The 17,955-nt window shown below is 47.5% G+C and overlaps 1 protein-coding gene across 3 annotated transcripts in view; it reads left to right on the plus strand.

The window, feature by feature from the left end:
* spata20 (spermatogenesis associated 20) overlaps positions 1-17,955 on the plus strand; it is a 763,436-nt gene that overhangs the window by 38,475 nt on the left and 707,006 nt on the right. For all 3 annotated transcript variants that reach the window (XM_072483047.1, XM_072483048.1, XM_072483049.1), the window contains exons 4-5: positions 13,789-13,943; positions 17,624-17,767. In XM_072483047.1, coding sequence (XP_072339148.1) covers positions 13,789-13,943; positions 17,624-17,767 — 299 coding nt within the window. The remainder of the gene's footprint in view (positions 1-13,788; positions 13,944-17,623; positions 17,768-17,955) is intronic.

Here is a 17,955-nt window from a genome sequence, read left to right on the forward strand (position 1 = left end):
CAAGTGGAGAGTATTCCATTACACTCCTGACTTGTGCCATGTAGATGGTGGACTTGCTTTGGGGGTCAGGAGGTGAGTTACTCGTCATAGGATTCCTAGCCTTTGACCTGCTCTGGTAGCCACAGTAGTAATGTGGCTAGTCTAGTTCAGTTTCTGATCAATGGTAGCCCCAGGATGTTGATTGTGGGGGATTCAATGATGGTAATGCCATTGAATATCAAGGGGCGGTGGTTAGATCTTCTCTTGTAGGAGAAGCCTGACACTTGTGTGGCACGAATGTAACTTGCCACTTGTCAGCCCAAGTCTGGATATTGTCTTTGTCTTGCTGCATTTGGACATGGACTGCTTCATTGTCTGAGGAGTCACAAATGGTGCTGAACATTGTGCAGTCATCCGCAAACATCCCCACTTTCGACCTTATGATGGAAGGGAGGTCATTGGTGAAGCAGCTGAAGATGGTTGGGCCTAGGACACTACCCTGAGGAACCCCTGCACTGATATTCTGGAGTTCAGATGATTGACCTCCAACCATGACATCCATCTTCCTTTGAGCTAGGTATGACTCCAACCAGCAGAGAGTTTTTTCCTGATTCCTATTGACTCCAATTTAACTAGGGCTCCTTGATATCATACTCAGTCAAATGCTGCCTTGATGTCAAGGGCAGTCACTGCGTGTTGTTCATCCTCCTTACAGCCCTCGTGTTCGTCCACATAGGGAGCAAGAATCTCAAACCTGTTGGTCAGGGGCTGAGGCTCCTGCAGTGCTACCTCTTGGATCCCTGTGTCTGCCTCACATGTAGTCTCAGCCCTGTGTCCCTGACCACTGAATAAATTCAAGGTAGTTAATCTGGGGGGGGGGGGGGGGGGGGGAACTGCCTTCTGAAACACAGCATCCAGGTAACTCTTCCCTCCCTAATGTGCCGCAATATCTGAAGCTCAGACTCCAGCTCATTAACTGAGCCGAAGTTTCTCGAGCAACCGACATTTGCTACAGATGTGGTCGCCCTGACCCACAATGTGGCCTACCATCTCCCACATGCTGCAGCTGCAACACATCATCTGGCCTTCCATCCTTATTTAATTTAATTAGTTTTTAATTTTATTACTCTTCAGTTTTCACACTAAATTTTCAACCGAGCCTCCAATTTCAAAGCAAGTCTGAAAAAATAGAAATACCTACCAACACTTACCTGCGATATTACACGGGCATGTTCACTCAATGTTGTAGTACCGCTGGAACTTATCTCTCAGCTCTCCAGCCATACTGTGATTGCTCCTTCCGAGAGGATCCCAAACGATGAGATTATTAATTATTCCTGTCTCATTACACAGGATCAGATCTAGTATGGCTTGCTCCCTTGTAGGTTCCATTGCATACTGTTCGAGGAAACTATCGCGGATACATTCTATGAACTCCTATTCAAGGCTAACTTGACTGACCTGGTGGAGGAATTGAATGTTTGTGGAAGGGGTAGCAATCAAGTGGGCTGCTTTGTCCCGGATGATGTTGAACTTCTTGAATGTTGGTGGAGCTTCACTCATCCACCCATTCACTGGACAAATATTCTAACCTAATAGGGACACCTGATTTCACTTTAAAGAAAAACTTCAGGATTAGTTCCTATTTCAGTTTCATTTTGAGGCATTTCTTTTAGTAAACAATTTGTTTTCTCACCATGAGACAACTGGTCTCTCAATCCACTTTCCTTTTTTGTGAAGTATTGGTGCTCAGATTGTAACTTTCTTTCTCTCTTCCCGTCACTATCATTTAGTTCCGATTTGAGAATAAGAACATAAGAACTAGGAGCAGGAGTAGGCCCCTCAGACCAGCTCCGCCATTCAATAAGATCATGGCTAATCTTTTTGTGGACTCAGCTCCATTACCCGCCTGCTCACCATAACCCTTAATTGCATTAATGTTCCAAAATCTATCTGTCCTTGCCTTAAAAACATTCAACGAGGTAGCCTCAATTGCTTCGCTGGGCAGGAAATTCTACAGATTTACAACCCTTTGGGTGAAGAAGTTCCTCCTCAACTCAGCCCAAAATCTGCTCCCCCTTATTCTGAAGCTATGCCCTCTAGCTCTAATTTCACCTGCCAGTGGAAACAAGTTCCCTGCTTCTATCCTATCTATTCCCTTCATAATTTTATAGATTTCCATAAGATCTCCCCTCATTCTTCTAAATTCCAATGAGTATAGTTCCAGTCTACTCAGTCTCTCCTCATAAACCAATCCTCTCAACTCTGGAATCAACCTAGTGAATCTCCTCTGCACACCCTCCAGTGCCAGTGCATCCCTTTCTCAAGTAAGGAGACCAAAACTGTACACTGTACTGCAGGTGTGGCCTCACCAGCACCCTATACAGCTGCAACATAATCTCCCTGTTTTTAAACTCCATCACTCTTGCAATGAAGAACAAAATTCCATTTGCCTTTTAGTTATCTGCTGCGCCTGCAAACCAACCTTTTCTGATTCATACACAACGATACCCAGGTCCCTCCGCATGCTGCAATTTTTTACATTTAAATAATAGTCAATTTTGCTGTTATTCCTACTAAAATGGACGACCTCGCATTTACCAACTTTGTACTCTATCTGCCAAACCCTTGTCCACTCACTTAGACCATAAGACCATAAGATATAGGAGCAGAATTAGGCCACTCAGGCCATCGAGTCTGCTCCGCCATTCAATCATGGCTGATATTTTCTCATTCCCATTCTCCAGCCGTCTCCCCACTTAAACTATCTATATCCCTCTGCACACTTTGCTCTACCACTCATCTTTGTGTATTCTGCGAACATTGACACATTACATGTGGTCCCTAATTCCAAATCATGTATGAAAATTGTAAACAATTGCAGCCCCAACACTGATCCCTGAGACACACCACTAGCCACTGATCTCCAACCAGAAAAACACTCATTTATCCCCGATCTTTGCTTCCTGTTAGTTAACCAATCCTCTATCCATGCTAATACAGTACCCGTAACGCCGTGCACCTTTATCTTATGCAACAGCCTTTTGTGCGGCACCTTGTTCAATGCGTTCTGGAAATCCAGATACACCACATCCACTGGTTGTCTCTCATGCTCGTAATTTCCTCAAATAATTCCAGTAAATTCGTTGAACATGACCTGCCTTTCATGAACCCATGCTGCGTCTGCCCAATGGCAGAATTTCTATCCAGATATCTCGCTATTTTTTCCTTTGTGATAGATTGAAGCATTTTCCCCACTACAGAAGTTAAGCTAACTGGCCTATACTTAACCGCCTTTTGTCTAAATTACCACAAGCTCATTTGCTATTTCCTCCGCCATCTCTTTTAGTACCCTGGGATGCATTCCATCAGGGCCAGGAAACCTGTCTACCTTTGGGCAGCACGGTAGCCCAAGTGGATAGCACTGTGGCTTCACAGCGCCATGGTCCCAGGTTTGATTCCTCGCTGAGTCACTGTCTGTGTGGAGTCTGCATGTTCTCCCTGTGTCTGCGTGGGTTTCCTCCGGATGCTCTGGTTTCCTCCCACAGTCCAAAGACGTGCAGGTTAAGTGGATTGGCCATGCTAAATTGCCCTTAGTGTCCAAAAAGGTTGGGAGGGGTTATTGGGTTGCGGGGATAGGGTGGAGTGAGGGATTGGGTGGGTCGGTGCAGACTCGATGGGCCGTATGGCCTCCTTCTGCACTGTATATCCTATGTTTGACCAACACTACTTACTTCCTTAGTGATAAAGGTTATTTCTAGGTCCACACCTGCCATAGCCTCCTCGCCATCAATTATTGGCATGTTATTTGTGCCTTCCACTGTGAAGACCGACACAAAATACCTGTTCAATGCCTTGGCCATTTCCTCATTTCCGATTATTAAATCCCCCTTCTCATCCTCTAAAGGACCAATGTTTACCGTAGCCACTCTTTTTTGTTTTATATATTTGTATAAACTTTTGCTATCTGTTTTAATATTCTGAGCTCATAATCTATCTTACCTTTCTTTTTAGCTTTTTCGAGGCTTTCTGGTGATCTTTAACAATTTCCCAATCCTCTAGTTTCCTGCTAATCTTTGTCACTTTATATGCATTTTCTTTCAATTTGATACCCTTCTTTATTTCCTCAGATATCCATGACTGATTATCCCTTTTCGTACAGTCCTTCCTTTTCATTGGTACATACTTTTGCTGAGCACTGTGAAAAATCACTTTAAAATCCACTGTTCCTCAATTGAGCCACCACAAAGCCTTTGCTCCCAATCGACCTTAGCCAACTCCTCCCTCATCCCATTGTAGTCTCCTTTGTTTAAGCACAAGATGCTAGTGTTGGATTTTACCTTTTTGCCCTCATCTGTATTTTATATTCAACCATACTGTGATCGCTCCTTCTGAGAGGATTCCTGACTACGAGATCATTAATTATTCCTATCTCGTTACACAGGACCAAATCTAGGATAGCTTGCTCCCTCATAGGTTCCATTACATTTTGTTCAAGAAAACTATCGCGGATACAATCTATGAACCCCTCCTCAAGGCTGCCTTGACCGACCTGGTTTGTTCAATCGACATGTAGATTAAAATTCCCCATGATAATTGCCATACCATTTTTACATGCATCAGTTATTTCTTTGTTTATTGCCCGCCCCACTGTGATATTATTTGGTGCCTGTTGTTGCTAATTTGCTGTGTTGACTCTTAATTTGGCTCTGTTTAATTACGTTTGCTCAAGAGTCGCCAGGTATCTTTTGACACCGCCACAAGGTTCAGAACCGAATACTGATCAAAGACTCGATACACCAGTTAGTAAGTTCAAAAGCAATGCTCATTTATTTACAGTCAAATCTACTCATGCATAAACTCAGAGGAACAATGGCCGTTGCTCAGTTCTGAGGCTGCTGGGTTGAGCTGTTTACAGGATAGCAACTAGGAGTTGACTTGGAACTTACTTGGTCTGGTGTAGCTGCTAGGCTGGTCTCTCTCTTCGCTGAGAGCCAAGGCCAAAGAAGAAAGATTCTCCCTTGGGGAATACCTTTTATACCCAAAAGGGCTTTGTGTGCTTTTGGGCGGGCCTTGAACTTGGCCTCAATTAATTGGGCCTTTCCCAATCATTTGTATCGATCTTCCTCCAATAGACGGGTGGGTTACCTGGTTGCTGGGTGTGTCCTAGGTGGCCGTTGGTTTGCTTTGTTTGAGTCTCCTCTGGTGTCTGCCTTAACATTGTTTATCTAAATGTTTCCCTTTTGTCTCCGGAGATGGCTCATTAGTATGTAGATGGCTTAGCAGTTTCTGTCCTGTCTGAGAGCTAAGGCTCTAAACAACAGACAGACCTTGCACCTGCTTGTTTCTCAGTATTGTCCAATTTTCCATGCATTCTTTGCAAGTGTCCATTTTGTAATCGGGATGTGGCCATCCCAGATGGCTACACGCCCTCCTTGTGATCTTCAACGCAAAGCGTGAAGGATCACACTACTACGTCGTCTTCATCCTCTGACCAAACGGGGCACCCATACTTAGGCTCTACACTGTCCTATCCTATGCAACACAATTTTACCTAAACCATTTTAAATACATTCATTATCATAAAACTCTACGGGGCGCTATGACATTAATACATGCATTACAGAAAAATAAAAAAACTGGAACCTCTAACTATTCTCAATAAACTATCCTTATTCAAACAATCCAAAAATCTATACATCTTAACCTGTACAAAATAGCAGCACACAAATTTCTCCGGCCTGGCAGTCAGACACAGAGGTTTACATCTCTTTATTCCACAAAATACGTAAAGAAAAATGGATGCACTTTAATCCGTCCCAATGGGTTCAGGGGTCTGGTGAAATCCGAAAATGGGGGACCTAAATCTGTATACCGGGGTGCGAGAGCGATATGCTCTCTTTCGCCATTTCCTAACTCTAAAGGTTTGCACGACACTGCAAAGTATCGCCAGCACCAAGAGTGCTTCGACTACATATGAGAGTGAGTACCATGTGATAAACGTATCACACCAGGTCGGGGTATTGTTAGCTGTCGCTGGGCTAGTTATCTCGGGGTTCCATGTATTACAGGGGTGAGAACATTTACAGTTTGTGTGGTAGGGGTCAGGGGGGTAGCGTCCACGCGCTACTGAAGGGATCCCGCTAAGATCCATGTGAACACGAAGGCTGTCTTCAACTTTGTCGGACTTCTTCTTTGTCTTCCTCTGGGGTTCCGGAGTTCTGTGAACACAAGCATAATTTCTGTTATTATCTTTCTTAAGATCTCATATGTCTGTCTGTCTGTCCTTTATTGCTAATTTCCCTTTATAATTGGTCACCATCTGTGACTCCCTCATTTTTTGTTTTTGAAAATCAAATGTTGGGACAAGACACCTAAGAAAAATACTGCCATACTGCGAGCCGCCTCGTAGCCTGTGTGATTTACCATCCCAGTGTTTGAGGATGTAAATAGCATAGGGAAGCAACCTAAGGGTTGCCAAAACCAAACAAAAGAATTTTAAAGGTAACAAGCCAAAATAGGGTGCGTATGGGCCGCAGCGGGTAAGAAATGGGTGGAATCCCCGGGTAGGATGGTGATCAATGTCGTATGTGCTCTACCCGAGTGTAGCTGACCAGAAGGGGGGTCCTCAGGCAGGGCGGGGACCAATACCGTTTCTCCACTGCCTGAGCAACCGGCAAGAACGGGTAAGAATGTGGTCGTTGTGGGGGCTTCCTCTCGAATCAGGAGAGTAGCTATGAATCGTGTCTGTCGACAAACTAGTTCCTCTGGACGGTTGTCTGGCGACAAACTTGTACCTTTAAACTGGTTTCTGGTGACAAACTAGTTCCTCTGAACTATTGTCTGGGGACAAACTTGTTCCATTAACAGGCATTGGGCGTCAAAGGAGTGGTGACGTGGGGCTGTGAAAACTTTTGAGTTTACGAACAACACTTAACGTTAACACTAACGAACAAACATACAACAAACATGGTGCAGGTTCCATCAGAAAGGACACCGGATCTCTCCATCGATTCCTTTTTTTTCCATCATCTGGACACCTCACTGCTCAATGGCGAACAGGGTCGCAAAGAGATTTGTTTGGTGGGAGACAGACTCTTAAGTCATCGTCTTCTCCCGGCTGCCAAACTCTTGGCTATAGTAACCTTGCTAAAGCTGCTTGGGGCGACTTGGGGTCCATCTCATCATTCCGGATGAGCCTGAACGAATTGTCTCGGTGCCAGAATCGTGTGTCGAGGTTGGAGCTACTATGCTTCAATCCGTAATCGTCGGGCGGTAGGTCTGGGTCAGGGGCTTTGATATATGTAATCTCAAATGGGTCAGTAGAATCATGCTCAGATTCGCTGGGAGTGGGGCCTGTTTCAGGGGTATAGTAACGTGGTGGACTGTGTCTATCGTCATCGTGATCGCTATCACTGTCACTGCTGGTTGAGGGAAGGGAGAGGCAGAGTCGTGCTACTGGGGGCGGAGTTAGAGTCGTGTCTGAGGGCGGGCTGGACTGGGTGGGGGAGGGTAGGAATACGTCATCTGTGGGCGGGGCGTGATCGTCTGCTGCTGTGAGCAGGATGTGGTGTGTGTGGTTATTCTGCGAGCCGTAAGCCTTCAGCTGGTTTATATGAAACCACGCAGACTTACCATTTGGATAGGTTATTTTGTATACCGAGGGGCTGACTTTGTCCGAAATGGAGTACGGTCCGGAAGATTTTGGGGAAAGGAATGAACTGGGGTTGTAAAGGGAAAGCATAACTTGTTGCCCTGCTGTAAACTCAGTGGCATGTACTGTTTTGTCGAAACAAGCCTTGCTCTGTTTCTTCCTGGTTCCAAGTCTCACTGCGGCTGCAAGATGGGATGCCTTTATGTTTTCACAATTGTTTAACTCAGTGCCTTTCATGGGGTGTCCAGTCATGAGGGTGTGGAGGGTGTATCCTGTGGACGTGGATACCGCGTTTCTTAAAAACATTAAAGCAAATGGGAGTACTGAATCCCAGGTGCTGTTATTTTGCTGTACCATTTTCCTGAGGGTGGCTTTTTATGTCCTATTGATTCGTTCTACAATATCACTTGACTGGGGGTGGTATGCGATATGAAACTTTTGTCGAATGCCAAAAATCGTGAGGACGTTTTTCATTACACGTCCTGTGAAAAGGGAGCCTTGATCGGACTCTTATACTGCGGGGGAGGCCCCATCTTGTAAAGATGTGGTGTGTTAATATTTTAGCCGTTGTCTTGGCCGTATTAGTTCGCGATGGAAATGCTTTCACCCATTTTGTGAAGGTGTCTATGACCACCAACACATTTGTAACCATTTCTGCAAGGGGTAGGGATCCTATATAATCTATCTGGAGGTTTGTCCAGGGTCCATAACGGGCCGGGTATGACTAAGTTGAGCCTTTTTCGCATATCTGTCCGGATTGTTCTGGGCACAGATTAAGCAATTCTCTATGTAGTGTGTTACATCGGTTTTTAAATTAGGTCACCAGCAGAGCGGTCTGAGGTGGGCTCGGGTGGGTTCAATTCCTTGGTGTCCATGATTGTCATGGAACTGACAAATGATCTGGTTCCTGTCCTGGCTGGGAACTATATAAATGCCATCCTTTAAAATCACACCGTCGTGTGTGGTGATTACGTTTTTGTATTTATCATACGGGGCTGGGAAGGTTCCCTTTAAAACTTCCCTGAGTTTCTCGTCCTCTTTCTGTGCCTTTGCTAGATCCTGAATATTGGTCTGTGAGACCTGAACTGCGTGTACTGGGGTGCTTTCGGGGGGGTTCCAAAAATAACCATGCCTGGAGCCTGCCTTCGCTAGGGCGTCCGCTTTAACGTTACGAAGAACGGTGATGACTGCGAACCTTAATTATTCCGTATTTTCTATCCTTCACTGCCTCTAAGATATGGCGGAGTAATGGGGCTGAGGGTAGGGGTTTACCGTCCGCGGAAACAAATCCTCTTGTTTCCCAGAGTGGTAGGAACTCTGTCAAATTATTACAGACATACAAGCTGTCCGAATAGATGTCTGCTGGGGTCGGGAACGAGTTTGGGTGGTCTACAATGTATGGAATCGCTGCCAGTTCTGCTGCCTGCGAGCCTAAGTGTCCTGGCAACTTGAATGAAATTTCATCTTGGGCGTGTCCCTGCGCGTCCTCTACGTAAATACCGCAACCGGTAATTCTCTTTCCATTTAACACTGGAGGAGCCATCCAAATAAATCTTCAGGGGTGCGTACGTGTCTGTGGGCTGGGGTCTCTGGGGTGTATTACCTGTTTTCCTGGGAGGTGTTTTGGGGATAAATGGACCTGTGTTCTGTTTCGTGGTGATGATCTCACATTCATGAGGGGTGCCTGCATCCTGCAAATTATCAGCAAGGAAGGTGTGGGTCTTGGTTCGTTTTACTGTGATGTTCCGTCCCTGTAAAGGAAGGGTCCAACGGGCTGCGCGGATTTGGCTGACTGTGCCATCTTTAAGTCGGCCGTCTAACAATAGCTGGGTCGGGGTGTGTTCTGTGAGGATGGTGATGGGGTTGAGTTCTGTAATGTAGGCAAAGTATTGTACTGCCCAAAAAACTGCGAGCAGGTGCCTTTCACAGGCAGAAAATCCTTGCTCTACGGGGTCTAACACACATGAGGCGTATGCTACGGGGCGTAATTGGTCATGGCGTGGTCATGGCGTTCCTGGAGGAGCACGGCCGAAAGGGTGCGGTCGGTGCTTGCAACTTCGATTGCGTATGGGGAAAGTGGATCTGGGACCTGTAGTGCGGGGGCTGTGCTGAGTGCTCTTTTTAAAGCGTCCACGGCATCTGTATGCTGTGGAAGCCATTCCCAAGGTGCCTGCTTCTTGAGAAGGTCGGATAGGAGCACTGCTTTAGTGGCGAAACCGTCAATATGGTTTCGGCAGTAGCCAACCAATCCTAAAAATGACCGGAGGGCTGAGACATTGTGGGGAAGGGGCAATTTGACGATCAAGTCAATTCTCTTCTGCTCGGTCTCGCGTTTACCATGAGTGATCACTGTTCCCAAGTAAACCACTTTCTCTTTCAAAATCTGGGCCTTCTTGTGGTTTACTTTACAACCAATTTCTTTTAGGTGTTCGGCGAGAAGCGAAATGTGCTCTCCCTTTGTGTCTGTCTGTAGTAACAAGTCATCTACATACTGGACCAGACAATCGGGGCGGGAAAATTTTGCTAATCCATTTGCCAGCTGTCAGTGGAAAATGGAGGGGGAGTTGTGGAAGCCTTGTGGAAGGCACGCCCACGTGTACTGTTGCCCTTGGAATGTAAAGGCGAATTTGTACTGGCAAGCTTTAGCCAATGGAATGTACCAAAAGCCGTTACTAATGTCCAAAACCGAAAAAATCTTTGACTGGAGTCCCTGTTTGAGCATGGTTCTCGTCTCGTGGCTGCGGTGGGGGCTGCTGCTGGAGTTACTTTGTTCAGTTCCCGGTAATCAATGGTCAGTCGCCATGATCCATCTGGTTTCCTGACGGGCCAAATTGGTGCGTTGTTTGTGGAGGCTACTGATCTGAGTACACCTTGATCCACCAAACTCTCTATTACTTTGGAGATTTCTCCCTCTGCTTCCTGGGGAAATCCGTACTGCTTCTGGGGTTTGGGGTCGGGACCTGTAATGTTCACAAAGCCAGCCAAACTGCCACAGTCGTGCTTGTGCTGTGTAAATGCTGCTTTATGTTCCTGCAGGACTGCCCTAACCTGTTTGTCTGCCCTAATCGCTCGAGGGTCGAACCAGAAGTCTCCTACTGAGCTAATCCTGTTTACATACTCTCCTACTGTGAGCGTGGCGGGGGCTCGTGCTGCCGTTGCCATTTTCCAAACACACTTGTTAACTGGGTCAAAAGAAAGGTTATGGGAGCTCATGAAATCGATCCCAAAGATGTGTTCTGCTGTCTGGGGCAAATCAACCAAAACTACGGGGTGCTCAGTCGTGATGTTCCCTATTTGTATTGCTTCAGGGGCTGTGATGTGTCCCTGTTGTAAATGGCCTGAGTGTGATGGTGTCTGTTGTGGGCCACGTGTCTCGCTGAAACATCGTGGAGGAATTGAGTGTGGTGTGGGACCCTCCTGTGTCCCAAAGAAATTCTACGGGGTGTCCCCGAACTTTGTCTGCTACTACCGTTCTACCGGAGTTGTCCCAAAGGGTGTCGCAGACCCAAGTTGGGGAGCCCGAACACCGTCAGTCGGTGCCGTTCATGTCTGCGTTCTCTGAACGGGCGCTAATGCTATGGATCGGCTTTGCCCTATTCCTGTTTAGGGTGCCTGTCTGTTGGCTTTTCTGCTGCTTTTGGAGCGCTTGACACTCTCGTGCAAAGTGTCCTAACTGTCCACAGTTGTAACATTCCTGAGCTTTGGGCTGGGGTGGGCTATTCCTGCCCTCATTTACCTATGTGGGGTGCTGGTGCGCTTTAACTGGGTTCATCTCTGCCTGCTCTTCATCGGGTGTTATAAATGCGGTTTTGCCTGCAATTGATTGATCCCAAGCGCGGGACAATCTCTTCAAACCCCATTTTTCATTGTGGGCCTCGTCTGACGAGTCATAATTTGCGCAAGCTTTCTGTCCTGCGTCTGTTGCGTGAGAGACTAGGATTCGAGTCCATTTGGCCATATTATCTGGGGACAAATGGGTGTGGGCTAACTCTCCGAAAACTGCTGTGAAGTGTATCCACAAGCGTCCAGCAAACGCTGTGGGATGCTCTGTCTTCTTTTGCCTACACTTATTTAGGCCTTCTATGGGGTCTCCTCTGTTAAAGCCGATCACATCAAGAATCACTGTGTGCATCTCTTGGAGTGTGCCTCCTCCTACATTCTGTGGGTCGGGAAGGGTTGCCACGACTGAAGGGTCGAGGCTTAAAACTGTGAGCTTCACTCGCTCCTTTTCGTCCAGGCCGTACATGGTAGCCTGCTGTTTGACTTTGGCGAAAAATTGGTGGGGGTCAGAAGTGGGAAGGAACAGTGTAATTTTTCCACACGCGTCCCGTAATTGGGTCACGGTTAAGGGGGTTGTATAAAGGAAATCTGCTTCTCCTTATGCTGTGGCCCTGCGGTGTGTGGTCACAGGATTCATGGGGATGTGTTCTGCCTGTTCGGTTGGGGGTTGGGGCGCTTTCCTTTTCTGAGGTTTTTCCTGCGTACATGTCCCATGTACGTATCTATGGGCAGTCTCGGTCAATTCCTGCCAGTCGTGGCCATTTTCCTGATCTAACTGTGGTCCAAATGTGTTTTGAAATCCATTTTGAACGGAAAGCAGAGATTGCAATTCTGCAATTTGCTTCCGGCAGTTTGCGTGGTCTACGGAGTTCTGCCTTTGTGTCCGTCGTGGAAGTATGGAGTGCTCGTAGGGCTGCTTTCAGATCATTGCACTGTTTCTGCAATTTCTCCACTTGTTGTTCTGTCTCTTGTCTTACCAAGACCGCACGTTGCGTGCCCTGGTAGACCTTATCATATTGCGTCTGAAAACTGTTCAAATGTGCGAGACAAGACTGATGTGCCCACTTGGCATCATCCACCTCTCTGTCCCTTGCTGCTAACTGCTCTTTTAAATCTCGATTCTCCTTCTCTACCTCGCTCACGTCTACCTCGTTACTTCTGTCTCTCTCCTCTATCTCTCTACGAAGTGTCCTAACGACCTCCTCTGTGCCTCGCATTTGTGCCAAACAGGACATGATTGCCATCGGCTTGCGAGCTTTCCCTAAGCTTTTCTTGTGTATCTCTGACAGGTTCTCCCACCAAATATGTCCTATACTCCCGGGACCTGTTTCCTCATTATCGCAGAATTCGCTCCAAAGGGGCCATCCTTTCCCTTTGAGATATTTCCTGATCTCATCTATCTGAACGGGACACTGTCCTACTGTTTCTGCGACCTCAAATTCCTGGGGGTTCATAAGGCGTTTCATTGCCTTCATTGCCATTCTCTCGACTAGGTTCTCTACCGGATTTGGATCAAATACTGATCAAAGACTCGATACACCAGTTCGTAAGTTCAAAAGCAATGCTCATTTATTTACACACAGTTAAATCTACTCATGCATAAACTCTACATACTAAACTATCACTATTACTAAAGCCTATACTTAGCTTCGGGTGCCCACTCAGTCAGAGGAACAATGGCCGTTGCTCAGTTCTGAGGCTGCTGGGTTGAGCTGTTTACAGGATAGCAACAAGAGCGTCTATCTCGTAGCGTGCGTTGACTTGGAACTCACTTGGTCTGGTGTAGCTGCTAGGCTGGTCTCTCTCTTCGCTGAGAGCCAAGGCCAAAGAAGAAAGATTCTCCCTTGGGGAATACCTTTTATACCCAAAAGGGCTTTGTGTGCTTTTGGGCGGGCCTTGAACTTGGCCTCAATTAATTGGGCCTTTCCCAATCATTTGAATCCTAACACCTCCACTAATAACATCACCTGAGTTCTTATTCCCTTAAACTTTTTTCAAAACTTTCCATATAGTTGAACCCACCTCCGCACATGCTAACCTGCTGCTTTGTTTCCCATTAGCTATTATACGTCTTAAAGTTTTACCCTTCCCTTCACCCCCCCCCTCTTGTTAGTTTAAAGTCCTTGTGACGACCCTATTTATCCTTTCCGCTAGAACACTAGTCCCAGGTCAGTTCAGCTGAACCGAAAAAAATCAAAGTGGTGGGGAAGTGGCATGTACCACCTGTAGTCCAAAGGGTGAGAAACTAGCAGGTATAAGGAAACAGCTTGGGTTCTCATGTCTTCCTCCACCCCCAGATTTTTTCTTCCGTGTCAGTGAAGAAGCATTGTGCTTCTGTCCGTTCATTCTTTCCTCTGTTTTTTTACCTATTCCAGTTGGTTATTCTACGTGTCACTGGTGCCATGTTATGGAGCGGGAATCATTTGAAAATGAAGAGATTGGCAAGATAATGAACGAGAATTTTGTTTGCATCAAGGTTGACCGTGAGGAGCGACCAGATATTGATAAAGTTTACATGACATTTGTCCAGGTGAGTGTTGTTTACTGGATTTAATACTGGAATTCATCACCCGCACCTGTGACAAGTAGGCATACATAGAATTTATCATAGGCTTTACAGTGCAGAAGGAGGCTATTCGACCCATTGAGTCTGCACCAGCCCTTGGAACGAGCACACTACTTAAGCCCACTCCACCCTATCCCCGTAATCTCGCCAACCTTTTTGGTCACTATGGGCAATTTATCATGGCCAATCCACCTAACCGGCACATCTTTGGACTGTGGGAGGAAACAGAAGCACCCGGAGGAAACACATGCAGACACTGGGAGAACGTGCAGACTCTGCACAGACTGTCTCCCAAGCCGGGAATTGAACTTGGGACCCTGGAGCTGTGAAGCAACAGTGCTAGCCATTGTGTTACCGTGTCCACCCGATCGAAGGCCGTCTCCGCAACCACAGAAACAATAACCTCTGGCGCCCGCCCTCCTTGACGGAGTTATAACCACATTAAACAGGTTCCTGATGCTGCTTGAGAGCTGCTGGCCCTTTATAAAACCCGTACGATCCTCAGAAACACATTCTTCCATCCTCCCGGCCAACAACTTAGCTGGCACTTTCACATCTGTATTTAACAATGAAATGTGCCTGTATGACCATCATTCCAATGGATCCTTCTCTTTTTTGGGGATTAGCGTGATCAACGCCTGTGTCAACGTCTCTGGCAACTCCTCGTTCACCAATGCCTCACTAAACATCCCCAACAAATGCGGTGCCAACTCTGCCACAAATGCCTTATAAAACTCTGCCGGGAAGCTGTCCGGTCCTGGGGCCTTCCCTGACATCATCCCCGTAATGCTATCAATCACCTCCCTCAGCCCAAGTGGCTCCTTCAACGCCTGCCTCCTCTCTTCCTCCAACCTTGTGAAGTCCAACCCACCAAAAACCATCCCATACCTCCTACCTCTCCACCCGATTCAGCCCTGTACAGCTTTTTATAATACCCTCTGAACACTGTTTATTCTCCCCGGCTCTGACACCAGCTCCCCCTTCTCTGTCCGCACCCTTAGAATTTCCCTGGATGCTATCTGCCTTCGCAGCTGGTGGGCCAGCAAAAGCTTGTCTTCTCTCCATACTCTTATTGCACCCCACTCGCCCTCCGTAACTGCCCACCACTGTCCTGGCTTCAACTATCAAACTCCCCTTCCTCTCCGCCAACAGCTCTTTAGTAGGAGCCCCCGAGTATCTCCTATCCACCTCGATTATCTTGTCCAGCAGCTGTCCATGCTCCTCCTTTCTCCTTGTATCCTTGTGTGCCTTGAACAAGATAATCTCCCCTCAGATCACCGCCTTCAACGCCTCCGAGAATGTGGCCGCCGACACCTCCCTGTTCTGGTTAAGCCCCAATCGCCGACCTCACCTTTTCGCAAAACCTCTTGTCTGCGAAAAGACCAGAATCTAGCCTCCATCCTGGCCTCTGCACATGCCCTGAGCTAAGCCTCACCTCTAGCCAGTGCAGTACATGACCACGTGAAATACATGTCCCAACCATCGCTTCCTCAACCTAAGCTGATCCTTCACCCGGAGGTGCATCTCCTGTCGAAAAATCACCTCCGCTTCAAACTTCCTCAGGTGTGTAAAAACCCAGGACCTTCTAATCGGCCTGTTTAAACCCCAGACGTTCCATGTTACAAATCTTACCGGAGACTTACGCCTCCATTCCCCCCTACCGCCCACCGGTTCGACCTTAATACTGGCCAGAACCGGACCCATCCAAGATGGCCCCCCTCTCCGCCCATGACCACGCTCAGTCTCCAACTCTGCCACGTCGCAATCTCCTCACCCCCCCTCAAACCTGGCCACTTCTCGCGACCTCCTCCCCCACCTCACCATTCACCAGAATAACCTGCTAGCGTGGCAACTCTCGCTCGAAGGCTCCCCCCTTCACAGCCCTTTGTCCCTCCTCCCACCGGTCCCTCCATAGTCTGCACAAACAACCCTTACCCACAAGAAAAGCACTCAAACCTCCTCCCAAAAAGAAAAACACAGCAGAAGGGGAAAAGGGTGATCACCCCCTTAGAAACTTACGACTCCCCCCTCCAAAATTCCCACGCTTCAGTGATATAAAAGAGCCATAACATCCAACCTTTGCCGAGTTAGCTCCTCCATCTCGCACCAACTCTCAGTTCTTCCCCAGTTTATGGTCCCTTTTGAAGCCATTGGCTTTTCTGGCGTCACAAAATAGTCCTCTCGGCCTTCAAATGTGACACAATGTTTCGATGGGTACAGCACCCCAAACCGAATCTTCCTTCGGTACAGCACCGCCTTGGTCCTGTTGAACCCTGCACGCCTCTTCACCAGCTCCGCGCCAATGTTCTGCGATATTCGGACATGATTTCCCTCCCATTCGGAGTCTCCTTTCTCCCTGGCCCACCTTAGAATCTTCTCCTTCTCCATAAACCCTCCACAAACTTATACAACCCCACAATCATCGCCCGCGGTGGCTCCCCCGCCCTCGGCTTCTGCCTTAAGGACTTGTGGGCCCGGTCCACCTCTGGGGCCTAGGCCAGCACCCTCTCCTCCACCAACCCGGCCAGTATCCTAAACACATATGGTGCTGGTTCCTTCCACACCCTCTGGCAGACCCACAAGTCACAAGTGATGCTGCCTGGACCTGTTCTTCTGCTCTTCCACCTTCACTCGCAGCGGGTTGCATAGATCCCCCAGGATCCCCACCTCTGTCTCCAAGGACACGATCCGATCGTCGCCCCTTGCTCCTCGAAGCACTTCTCGACCCTGTCCATCAATCTCGCAGAGGTGCTACTACTCCATCAGTGGCCATGCACCTCCTTCCTTTGCTGGAGAAATTCCTCCTTAATGAAGCCTATAAACTGCTCCATCTGGGCTTTCCCACTGGTGACAACCCTGCCCCCTCCGCCATTCTTGCTACTGTTGCTATGTCACAGGACCCCTCCAATTACTTAGCCAGGTCTTTGACTATTTTTTGCTGGGTCTGGTAGCCAGTAGACGGGGAATCTTGGGGAAAACCTCTCCCTCTACACCTTACACACCACTTTCCTGCTGGAGTTACCTTGCTAATGGATACAAAATCCCCAAACCAAAGCCTTTGAACTGAGATGCCCGGAGCAACCACTCTCTCTATGGCCGCCATGGGAGGTCCTTCATCATCATCTTCGTCACTTCCTCAAAAAACACAATCAAGTTAGTGAGACACGACTTCCCCTTCACAAAACCATGCTGCCTCACGCTAATAAGCCATTGTTTCTAATGGGAGTAAATCCTGCCCGAAAAATCCTCTCCAATAATTTCCTCACCACTGACGTTACGTTCACCGGCCTGTAATTTCCTGGATTATCCCTGCTACCATTCTTAAATAAAGGAACAACCATGACTATCTACACACCCTTCCCTAGACTCCTCATTCACTAAGTCCATCTCTTTGGTGAATCCTGATGCAAAGTACTTATTTAGTACCTCGCCCATTTCCTCTGGCTCCACACATAGGTTCCCTCCTCTGACCCCGAGTGTGCCAACCCTTTCCCTGGCTACCCTCTTGCTCTTTATATATGCATTGTTGAAAACCTTTAATGAGAAGTGCGGAATTTGAATGAGGCAACATCTGGCTTGGTTCCTGTCAGTATGGCTCTCCCAGGGGAGCTGTAACGATTCTGTTTCCTTCCTTTCGGTTGCAGGCAACAAGTGGAGGAGGCGGCTGGCCAATGAGTGTATGGCTATCCCCTGACCTCAAACCTTTTGTTGGTGGGACTTACTTCCCACCTGAAGATAGTTTCTCCCGAGTGGGGTTTAAGACGGTGTTGAAGAACCTGGCTGAGCAGGTATGGCATTCATTGCTGTTAAACGGTGCGTAGAATGAGGTCCGCCTACAACTTTGGAATCATTGGATTTTTTTTTTAGTTAGGTAGGGGTAATAAGGTGTATAGAACCAAAGTGAATAGAAGGAGCTGAGGCACAGATCAGCAATGATTTAATTGAAAGACTCAAAGGGTTGAATGACCAGATCCTG

Source organism: Scyliorhinus torazame, chromosome 18, assembly GCF_047496885.1.
Source record: "Scyliorhinus torazame isolate Kashiwa2021f chromosome 18, sScyTor2.1, whole genome shotgun sequence".
In the NCBI taxonomy this organism is placed as follows: Eukaryota; Metazoa; Chordata; class Chondrichthyes; order Carcharhiniformes; family Scyliorhinidae; genus Scyliorhinus; species Scyliorhinus torazame.